Genomic DNA, 10942 nt, shown 5'->3' on the forward strand with positions numbered 1-10942 from the left:
CGCCCTCGGGAGCCCTCATCTGAGAATCCCCGCAGCGGGCATCCGGGCTTGGGACCGCCTTCCCCGTGTCCCCGTGTCCCCGTGTCCCACCCCGCGAGCTGCCTTGACTTGTGCCCTGAGGCGCGGCCTCGTCTCCAGTTGTGACACAGTCTGCCTGCGTGGGACTTTTAAAACATGCACGCTGGGCGGTTTCACTTTCCAGTCAAAATCCACCCATAGTCCCATCTTGTCGCTTCCTGTGGCCCTGGATCCAGCTTCCCCGTGCCCACCAGGGAAGGGCGAGAAGGTTCCTTCAGCCTCCAAACAGCCCCAGCGGCTCTCCCTCCCCGGCCGCCAGGAAGGGGCTTGACCAGTCCCTCCCAGCTGCCCAGGCCACTGGGCGCCAGGAGCCTGGCGAGAGACTGTCACCGTTCCTTCCTCTGAGGACAGTGTGAGAACTGAGTCACAACCGAGGGAGACAGAACATTCTAGTCCTCTGTTTGCGGTGAGTCCTGTTGGCTCATCTGTCCTTTCCAGGCCAGAGGAGGGAGGTTGGCTGCTGGGCACAGCAGGGGAGGCCTCTGCTGTCTTTCTGTGACAGGTGCCCTTGCTGAGCCATGACAGGAAACCCAGCTAAGTGACCAAGCAGTGAGGGCGAGAGGAGTCAGGCCTGAGGCTGGCAGGTGCTGTCCCCTGGGCCCCAGAGGTCCTTGCTCTGCCCAGCCAGTCACCGTCGGTCACAGCATCATCGGACCTCTTGCCCCGCGGCGTGATGTGGGGGGCAGAGCTGACCCCCAGGCCCTAGAGCTCGGACAGCCCTTCTCTGCACAGAAACGCGGCCTGGCACCCTACGTGGCACCCGCAGGAGCCCTGGCAGCCACAGACACGGTCAGGGAGATGGGAGGGGCTTCGGGGAGCAGCCCGGCGGCTCCACCTTTCCCAGACGGGACGCAAGGCGCGGCACCCCCAGTTTATCCCGGGAGGCAGGGACAGGACAGGGGGATTCGTATCTGCTGCGGGCAGGGCCTGCCCACTGGGTGCGGGAGGGAGGTGGGCCCAGCACCTGGGCTCCGTGGTGCTGGACAAGCGAACAGTCACAGAACATCCAAACCGGAGCTGGAGGGCCAGGCCTCGCGCGCCCCGCGCCTTGGCCGGGCACAGCTGCCCGAAAGCCTGGTCTGCAAGGTGCCTTGGGCCTGTGCCCCCCACCATGGCCCTCGCTCCCCGGGGGCCGTCTGCACACCTGTACCCGGCATTGCCCTGGGCAGGTTCCCGGCCCGGTCGGCGGCCAGCGCCAGGGCCTCGGTGAGCACACGCGGCCCACTAACTGCGGGGGCGCAGGCGATGGGGAGGCCGCGATGCGCAAGGCCCCGCCGTGGCCGGGGTCCCGCGGGGAGGGGCTGGCGGGAGCGCAACGTGCTGGAGAGGAAGTCAGTTAGACCTTAACTTCTCGCTCGGCGTCCAGGGTCCCTCCGACCTGCTCTTGGAGCAGGGCGTACGCGCGCTGCAGCGCCTGGTACTCCATGGTCAGCTGCCGGAACCGCAGCTCTGTCTCCTCCTTGGCCATGCCCTGGGGGTGCAGGCACGGCGTTAGCGCCCGGCCGCGGCCAGAGTGAGCCCCCCGCCCCAAGCAGGCCCACCTGAAGCTCCGCTCACAGGGTCAGCGGAGCCCACACTGTGACAGGTGCATTCCTCCCACGGCCTCACCCTCCAGGAACCCCCTGCACAGTGACCCCAGCACCGCCTTCCAGCTGTAGTGACACCTGCAGCCCTGCAGGGGGCGGGAGCTGCTGCCTTCTGAGGCCCTCCTGGAACCCCGCGGTGTGCTGCAGGCCGGCGTGGGTGGGCGGCTACGTCCAGAAGGACGGCCGGGAACCCTGACCTGGCCCAGCTCCCCGGCTCCGTCCTGCTCCCCGGGGCTGGCGGTGGCTGAGGTCTCTGGCCAGGTCCGTGACCATGGAGCATCCACCAGATCTGCCAGGAGAGGCCACACATGGCCTCAGGGCCCCAGGGGCCTGCTCAGGGCTGTGGACCACTGGCCACTCCTTGTCCCCAGGCCACAGGGGCGGAGCCGGTCAGCACAGGCTCAGGTAGCCTGGATCTGAGGTGGCATGCTTCAAGAAGGGACTGGTGGGCAGGATGCCCTGGCTGTGTTTTTACTGGAGACAGAGCCCGGCCGCCCACGCATGTCCAGGGAGTGCCCGAGGCGGCGGTGCTGACTCATGGGGGGGTGTCAGCCCCCCTGCACCACATGAGAGGGCGGGTGCTCTCTCTGTGCGTCTGCAGGGGGCACTGGGCCCTAAGGGGCTGAAGCACACGCTCGGAGGGAGCATGGCCAGAGGCCGGCAGCAGCAACGGGGAGTGTTTCTCACGGGCAAAAGCACGGACTGCTGGGGGCACAGCCAGGGAGGGCACCCGGGCCACCTCTCCAGGGAGCAGCCGCCCAGGGCCGCCGCGGTCACCTCCTCCAGGTCATCCTCCGGTGTGCACGGGGTCTGGTCCGTCCTGTCCGTTTGGTAAGAGATGGAAGAGCCATCGGACTCCAGGGAGGCCTCCTCGTCATAGCCGAAGAAGGTCTCCACGACAACGGGCTTTGGAGGAAGGGCTGTGTCAGTCCAAACCCAGGTAGGCGGAGCCGCTGGCCCCGGCTGTTCCCAGCTCCCCCGCCGCCCGGCTGCAGACCAGCTGCATGGCTGCACCCCCAGCACACACCCCTCTCCATCCCAGCTGCCCCGGGGTCTGCTGGGTGGCCGACCTCAGGTCAAGGGGTCCTCCTGGAAGTGGGGCTGGGGGCTGCGAGAGGCAGTCCACCCTCATGGGCGGGGCACTCTGTGGGTCCCAGGGCCATGGCCCCGAGTGACCTCTGTGCACACGACAGGACACAGGACCGACAGGAAGTGCCGGCCCAGCGTTTGGCACGTGGCCACTTGTCTAGCAATTCGTTTTTGTTGTGTTTTCAAAAACATCGTCCTTGGCAGGCTGGAACGACATTGAAGCGAGCGCAGAGCGGGTCGCCATCAGCTAGCGTGAGGGTCCTGCCCGAGGGGCGCCATGGCTCACCCCTGGCTTCAGCAACGCGCCCCCACCCTGGCCCCGTCAAGTTCCAGCCCATGGACCGTCCACCGGCCACCGAGGCTGGAGTCCTCGGCGGCAGATCCATCAGCCAACCTCCGGCCCTCAGCCCTGGAGCCCGTCCCACTCACTGATGGCACCTGACTCACTGGCCTCTCCCCCGTGGATGCGCCCAGCAGCGGGGCCCAGGCGGGGAGGGCGGGCCTCCACCCGCGAGGACCGAGCACCTAGCTGTTGGGACCCCGGCCTCAGATAACCTCCAGATACCCTGAACAGCCCGGAGCCTCTCACGCCTCCCATGGGCCTAAGGTCCAGTCATGGTGCCCAAGGGACATCTAATGGCCCCCTGGGGACACTGCCAACGGCTCATAAACCAAATCAAACACGCATGCTGTGACAACGCACATCACGTCAGGGCCTTGGGGGACGTCCCCCAGACCTCCTTTAACAAAAGTCACGCGTTTCCCAGAAAGGCCTGTGCCACGGAGAAGCCCCACCAGGCGGCCCAGGAGGGGCCTGCGTGGGGCCCATGGCCACAGGTGCTGCGGCCTGCGGGTGTGGCCCGTCAGGGTGGCACAGGCCGCTGTCCTCAGGGCCGTGTGTCCCAGGCAGAGTCCCAGGCGGGGCGGGAGGAAGGCCAGTGTCCTGCGGCCGACCCCTCCCCGCATCATCATGGCTGCGAGTTCATATTTTCTCTCGGGAATCAAGAGAAATAAGGTTGCATTTTTTGCTTCGGGTCCTGTTCTGGTTATTTCACAGTAACCGCTTTAGACACGATGAAGTCACTTTCTCCTCTGAAGGCAGAGACGCGCCTTGGGTGGCTCCTAAACGCGTGTGTGACGGGCACCGCGCCCCCGTGCCCCCGCACCCCCGCTTACCTTGGGGAGCTTCGCCATCTTCTTCCGCTGTTTCCGGTATCTCAGAAGCTTGTCACGCTCCTGCGAACACCCGTGGGAGACGCCCTCTGAGTAAAGGGGCAGCTCTGTCGGGTTCGAGCGCTGTCTTCACAGGGCCGTGTCGTGTGTGAGGGGAGGTGGAGGAGGACTTCGAGCTGGTGTCCTGTCCCCATCGTCATCGGCACATGAGACCCGCGCAGAGGACGCGCTCTGCCAGCTGGAAGGGGTGACCTCCCGTCTGGGTGGCTCGACTGTCCCCTAGCGCCCTTTACGTCTGGGTGGGTTGGGGGCCCCGTGCGGGGGCAGCAGATTTGAGTGGCACACACGGACATGGTGCTTGAGAGGACCGATGGCCCAGCCCCCTGCGTACTCCCTGAGCGGCTGTCCGCAGAAGTGGCACCCACATGTGTGGTCACAGACCCCACGAACACTAAGGAGACCAATGGCCGGTTTCTCTCCAGGGAGCTGGGCTGCACTCGCGAGCCTGAGACAGGGAACCGACCAGGTCTGGGTTGCAGGTCCCTGCCGGCGGCGCTGAGAGACCCGTGCTGAGCAGTGCCAGGGAGGGGTGACACCTGGCCTCGCCCGGGTAAGTAAACGTGCTGATGCGTGGAGCTGGGTGTTCTTGGCCACCATGGCTAAGGCTCTGAGCAGGCAGCACTGTGGTCACAAAGCCCACCCAGCTGCTGGCATGGCCGCTTCTGCCTGGACCAGAAGGAGCCACTGTCTCGGGGGGGCTGCGGGGAGGGGGCTCTCAGGGACAACGCCCCGGATGGCGCATGAGGGCAGAGTGCCGAGTGGTACTTACTAACACGCTCTTGACGTAGCCGGCTGTCTCCAGGGTCTAGGAAGAGAGAACAGCATGTTGAGCTGGATGGAGCATGACCTTGGCCCGGCCCCCGGAGGCCTGAGGCCACCCCAGCAACCACGTTGCTCATGCTGACCGGAGGGTACTACTTGGTCCTGGTGGCCCTTCCTCCCTCCCTAAGCCGACCCCCGGGGCACCGCGACCGGGCTCAGGGCGAACGCGCCTCCGGGACGGAGCAGGGCAGCTGTGGCTGGCTGCTTCCTTTTCCTAGTCCCTCAGCAGCTCTCACTGCTGTGGGACCGACGGTCACTGAGTCGTGACCAGGACGAGCTCAGGTCTGAGGCCACCCCGGTGAGACCCCTTCCCGCGGCCCTGGTGGCAGGCGCGTCTCTCTGCCTCGTCTCGAGTCGCTTTGCAGGAGAATCCACTCGTGAAATCAAGGCAGGCCAGCACTTCTGGCCACGTGCCCCACCAGCGACAGAGAGGGACATGCCGCTCTGAAGTGGTCTGACCACGGAGTCGGCTGGGGTCCCCCCCGAGAAGCAGAAGTAATTGGAAGAGGATTTGATGAGGGACAATCTGCAAAGCTGTGCTGGGGCGTCGGGGCACAGGGAGGGGACGCTGCAGGCGGCCGGAAGGGCCAGAGAGGGGCCTGCGCACAGCCCAGGGCCTGAGGCTGGCACCTCAGAAACAGGGCCTCTGCAGCCAGGATCGATCAGGGATTTAAGATGAGACCGTCCTGGATTAGTGGGTGGTGAGTGTCCTGGAGAGGAGGCAGGGCGGGGAGGGGACAAGGGAGGGCGGGGGACAGAAGGGGCGAGGCACAGACAGAAGGCCCCATGAAGATAGGCCGTGGGAACAGGTGCTGCCCCTGAGCTCCAGGAGGGGGCGGCCCCGGCAGCACCCCGGTCTCGGATCTGGCTTGCAGAGCCGGGAGGGGAGAAGTTGCTGCCGTTTTAAGCCCCCAGCTGTGGTCACGATGGCCCAGAACCCAACAGCAGTGCAGCTGCAGCCCCCGAAACGTGGGCCGAGGCGGGGGGAGGAACAGTTTCAGGGAGGGCCAGCTCCAGTGACGAGGCTCAGGGACCCAAGGTGGGCTCCAGGGAGGGGCCAGGGAGACAGACAACCCCTGGGGGCAGCAGAGCTGGGAGGGGACAGGAGCTTGACCCTGACTCCTGAGCCCGGTCACCTTGGAGAGCTCATCTATGAGGTTCTGCTGCTCCAGAATTTGAAGTTTCAAGAAGTCTGCTTCTCGTTCATCTTGACTTTGATCCAGGTCATTCAAGGAGCTGGGTCTCCTTATGATCTCGGCTCTTTGTCTCTGCAAAACCAAGCAGGCCGCATCGTGACAGCCGGAGTGGGTGGTCCGACCAGGTGATTGGGAAGCCGGGGGCTCCTGCTCGGCCTGCAGGTGCCCACGCAGCCCTGCCCCTGCTCCCCCTGGGCCGTGGGGCGCGGGGGCGTCTGCTCAGGCCTCGGAGCAGCTTGGCTGCAGAGCCCGGGAAGCTGAGGCTAGGTCTTGGCAGACCCTGGAAGCAGGGCAGGGCCGCCCCGCGCCCTCCTGCGGCCCCCACATCTGCCGCGTTAGTCCTCGGCTAAACTCTCACTCACGGCCTCCAGGGCCCAAGGCCAGAGGGAACACAGAGGACACCAGCAAATCACCGCCCACGGCTGAGGGCAGGAGTGGAAGCTCGCCGCCCTGGCCGGGGCCCGCCTGCTTGCTCCTTCCCTCCACGTGGGGCCCCAGGCCCTCGCCATCTGTCTGCGGGGACAGAGTTGGAAGGTGGCCCGGAGGGCGGAGCAGGTGACGGCCTCTGCGGCCCCCCTGTTCCACTTGGCTTCCACACTCCGGGAGCACCCATTCCCTTGTCTGAGGCCCTCTCTCCCAGGGAGCCAGCCTGCGGGCAGTTCCTGTCCCCACAGACGCAGGTGACACCCGAGGCCTGGCCAAAGGTCTGGCTGGACCTTGTCAGCCTTGTGCATGAGAAGTGGAGGGCCTCTTACCATTTCCAGGTTTTCCTGGGTGACAAATTTTAACTTGTTTTCCATTCGACGTAACGTATGGGACAGATCCTCGTTTTTCCGAGTGAGGCGTTTATTTTTATCCAGCAATGGCTTGTACTGACTTTCGGCTTCTCTTAAACGCTTTAGCTGAAAGACAAAATTACAGAGTGTGGTTTTTCTAGTTGTGACAGAGAGTTGTGCAGAGTTAGCAAACTGAGCAGAACGAGCTTGGGCCACAGATGGGGCCAGTAAGAGCTGCGGTGAACTCGCCTGGCTAGGACCCCCACGGGCTCTTAGAAAAGCTTTCTTCCGGGGGACACAAGCCACTCGGAAATTTCAGGGGCTGTGAGGACCAACTGGGATGGTGCCACCGAAGGGCGAGGTCTTCACATAGCCCAGGTAATGTGCAGAGCCAAGGACACTGCCACCCAGTGACAAGGAGCAGGGAAGAGCCAACCAGCGCCTGATGCCCACGTTTGACCCCGACCTGGTTTTGTGAATAAAGTTTTATTGGAAACAGCCGAGAGGCCTAGATGCAAACCCCGCCCTTGTCACCATCATTCCTCCCTCCACGGGGGATGTTGGACATGGGTGGCTCAGCCCCCCGGACTCGGCAGCCACAAGCCCATAGGACCCGGCAGAGCCGCAGCCCCGCTGGCCGCCCGCCCGCCGCCCTCACCAGCTCGTTCCTCTCTTCCGACAGCAGCGCGTTCCGGTCCTCCAGCTTCCGAATGATCGCGCTTAGCTCTGCGATTTTAAGTTGGAAGCGCCGAGCATCCTTTTCATCCAACTGCTGTTCCTAAAACAAGAATCAACTGCAAATAACTGTTCGTTGCAACAGACACAGAAAACTGCAAATCCCAACACACCACAGAAACCGAAGCTCGTCTTCGCCATGACGGCCCGGGACTCCGGGTGGGCGGTGGGCGGGGGGACCCCCCAGGGGCTGGGCCTCCGTGGCACAGCAAACTGGACGATGGGGACAGAACACGGGAGCGGAAATGTCTGGGCGAATGCGAATGTGGAGGGCGCGGGCATGCAAATGCGGGTACCCCAAGAGGGGGGGACCCGGAAAACGTCGGAGCCGGCCCCGTGCTTTGCTCGGCCACTGCGGCGGCGTCTTGCAGGGAGGGCTGGCCCGCGCTGCAGGTGGGGTCATGTCCTGGTGCTACAACGTGACCCCAGGAAACCTATTCAACTGTGACTGTCAAAAGCTGCTTCCCCAAGAAGTGTGCGCCCCTGGATCACGTTTCTGTAAAGTCCCTAGAACTTCCCTCAAAAACCAGTGGCGGAGCTTCACCCCCGTCTGCCGTTCTCTCTGGGGGTATGTAGCACACTCTCTGCGGTGCCTGGGCAGGAGCTGGTTCTAATTCAGTCAGCCGTTTACAGGAAACGCATAAAACGTCAGTTTCTCTTATTGAAACGTCACTGTTCTCGGGCTGGCTCAGCTCACACGCGCTTTGTCCTAAAGCAACGAACGCGTGTCCGGAAGGGCTGAGGAACGGTTCCTCACTCAGCAGGTGCAGGAGAGGCAAGGGAGCCGGCCCAGAAGGACTGCACGGAGGGTCCGTGGCGTTTAGATCCTCCCTCCCCCAATTTCCCAGGACCACTCCAGAGGGCTCTGAATGAGAAGCAGCAATGAGACAAGCAGGGTCACGGCCGGGCCGTCCTGGCGGGCCCAGGAGGAGCAGGAAAGTGTCATGGTCACATGGAAAGCAGGCAGGAGGGTCAGGGGTGCGGGTGGCAGAAACCATGGCTGGGGTAGAGGCTGCACGAGGCCGGCAGGGAGCCAGCCTTCCCAGCAGAGGGCGCAGCCCAGTTTCCCACAAACCGAGGCAGGAGCCAGTACCAGCCAGTACCAGGGACCTGGCAGCTCAGATGGGTTCCCGCTGGAAGCCCAGCGCCTGGGGGGGGGGTGTCCATGGCAGGGGACCAAGAGGAGGCAGTGCCACGTTAGCGAGGAAGGAAGGAGGACCCAGTGTGTGGCCCTCTCAGCCAAGCCAGGGGTCCAGGGCCTGGGCGCGGGGCTGCAGGCAGGGTGGGCACCCCCAGGGTGGAGGGCTCTCTGGCTGTGGGTGTGGCTCTGGGCTCTGGGGACAGCCGTGTGCGGCGTCTGCCCGCAGCTCGGGGCCAGCGGGCGGGGCAGTGCTTACGGGGCTTCCCGGGTGGTCGGAGGCGTCTCCTGCACCGCTGGCATAAGGAAGCTCCCGTCTGGGGCTGCCCAGGTGCCGGTCAGCCTCTTTGACCTGGGACAGCTGCTCGTCTAGAGCCTCCTTTTGGAGCTGCAGCCTCTGAGCGTGCCCGGCTTGCACCCCTAACTCTCTCTCCAGCACGAAGACTGCTCTGTCCTTAAATTTCATCTCCTCCATCTACAAGGAGAAGAGAACACCATCACACACGCAGGCAGGGTGCAGATCGGCAGTTACCATGGAGACGGGCGGCGTGCGCACGCATGAGGGCGGGTCCCCAGGCTGCGGCCTGCAATATCTCAGGCCAGGACCTGCGCAAAGAGCCGGCTCCGCCTGGCCGGCCGCGGGCGCTGGCTCCTGGGCCCCACGCAGCCCTTCCCAGCCTCCCTGGGGTCTGGCAGGGCCGCGTCTCCTGGGCGCCCTGCGGGGCCTCCTAGGCAAACGGGAGAGACACTGTCTGGCAGAATCCACCTCCAGCTCCTGCCAGGCACTGGGCAGGGCAGAGCCCCCCGAGTTCCCTGCCCCATATCAAGAGGACGGTGCAGTGATTAAGTCCGTCTTAAAACTGGCGGGCTGCGAACGGGGAGAAGAGGAAGCCTCAGCCTGAGAGCTTATGCTGCTCTCCCCGGGCGGGGGGCGGGGAGTCCATGCAGGAGAAGGGGGGCTGCTGTCCCACTGTCCGCAGACAACGCTGCGTTTCTGATTCATTTGGCCTCCAGCATGAGCTGAGGGCGTGGGGGCATGACAGGCAGCCCCAGTTGGGGAGCCAGGAGTGCTGGCCCTGGCCCCTCCCCCCAGGCCCCACACCCGCAGGGCTGGCGGCTGCGCGGGGCCCACAGGCCTTGCTGCTCTCTCTTAATTGCAGCCTCCAGCGTTCAACCTGCTAACACCTAGAGGAGCCACCTGCCTCCCAGCGGCCACAAGTGCCTCCTGGGCCACAGGCGGGCCTGGTCCTGGAGGGGAGGGCGAAACCGACCCGCCGCTGCCCACTCCTCAGACAGACGGCCGGGCGCGTGGGCGTTCCTACACACGCACTTGACTTGCAGGAGGGCTCGGTTTAAACCGCGTTTCCCCACCACGGAGGAGGACACGGTGTCCTGCTGCTTCGACTGCTGTTTAAAGTTCAAATAAGCTAACAGATCAGCCATCTGCCGAAGTCGGCTTGGAAACAAAGACAGGAGATGTCTAATTAGCCCAGACCTCAGAATTCAGGGGCGAGCGGTGCGCTGAGCAGAATAAAGGAAACCCTTAATTGCTAAATTCCCATTTGCTGGAACAGAAACGCAGAAAGAGGCAACACAGCCAATTAGTGAAAGGAAGAAAAGAGGCCATTGACAATAAAATCAGATTAGTAAGCGGCTGCATTCTGTGGCTTAGCATTTACTCTCACGCACACACTTCCAAAGCATCATTTTTCTTCCATCAGAATCCGAGGAAACCAGTCACAACGCGCACACCCCACTTAAATTGGCTACGGAAGCCCATGGGTTGCGCCAGAAGCCAGCCTCCCTGAGAAGTCACCTAACGCAGCCAAGTTAGGCCGCGAGGGGGTTGCGATCCGCCCACGAGGGAGGGGGAGGAAGGCTGTCACAGAGGCACAGGGCTTGGTTCTTAAGGACTGAAAACTCCCTTTGAGGCCAGCGACAGGTCTCCCAGTGACAGTCCCTGCACGCTGAGTCTCTCACGTGCGGCGTCTCGACCGAGAGTTCTCAGCCAGGAGCACGGTCCTGCACGTCCTAATCCCGTCACCGTCTCGTGTCACTTCCTGAGGGACCCGTTCTGAGTGCGTCGTCGTGCGAACACCACGGAGGTCCGTGCACTAACGCGCACGGCCGGCCTGCTGCGCGCCGGGCGGAGGGCACAGTCCGTTGTCCCCGCGACACCAGCCTGCACGCCGGTCACTGTGCTGGGCGCTGCGGGCAGCTGTGACCCGGTGCTGAGTACCTGTGCACCAGACACTTCCAAACGCAGAGGGGGCAGGGGGCGTGGCGTGG

At 64.0% G+C, this 10942-nt stretch overlaps 1 protein-coding gene across 1 annotated transcript in view; it reads right to left on the reverse strand.

Moving 5' to 3' along the window:
* JAKMIP3 (Janus kinase and microtubule interacting protein 3) overlaps window positions 1–10942 on the reverse strand; it is a 42961-nt gene that overhangs the window by 9451 nt on the left and 22568 nt on the right. Inside the window, exons 4-10 of the mRNA XM_015590154.2 lie at window positions 8913–9128; window positions 7439–7558; window positions 6760–6906; window positions 5945–6076; window positions 3930–3989; window positions 2442–2570; window positions 1421–1549 (exon numbers count right to left, since the gene is read on the reverse strand). Of these exons, the coding sequence (XP_015445640.1) occupies window positions 1421–1549; window positions 2442–2570; window positions 3930–3989; window positions 5945–6076; window positions 6760–6906; window positions 7439–7558; window positions 8913–9128 (933 nt within the window). The remainder of the gene's footprint in view (window positions 1–1420; window positions 1550–2441; window positions 2571–3929; window positions 3990–5944; window positions 6077–6759; window positions 6907–7438; window positions 7559–8912; window positions 9129–10942) is intronic.

The sequence above is a fragment of the Pteropus alecto genome, unplaced genomic scaffold, assembly GCF_000325575.1.
Source record: "Pteropus alecto unplaced genomic scaffold, ASM32557v1 scaffold74, whole genome shotgun sequence".
In the NCBI taxonomy this organism is placed as follows: Eukaryota; Metazoa; Chordata; class Mammalia; order Chiroptera; family Pteropodidae; genus Pteropus; species Pteropus alecto.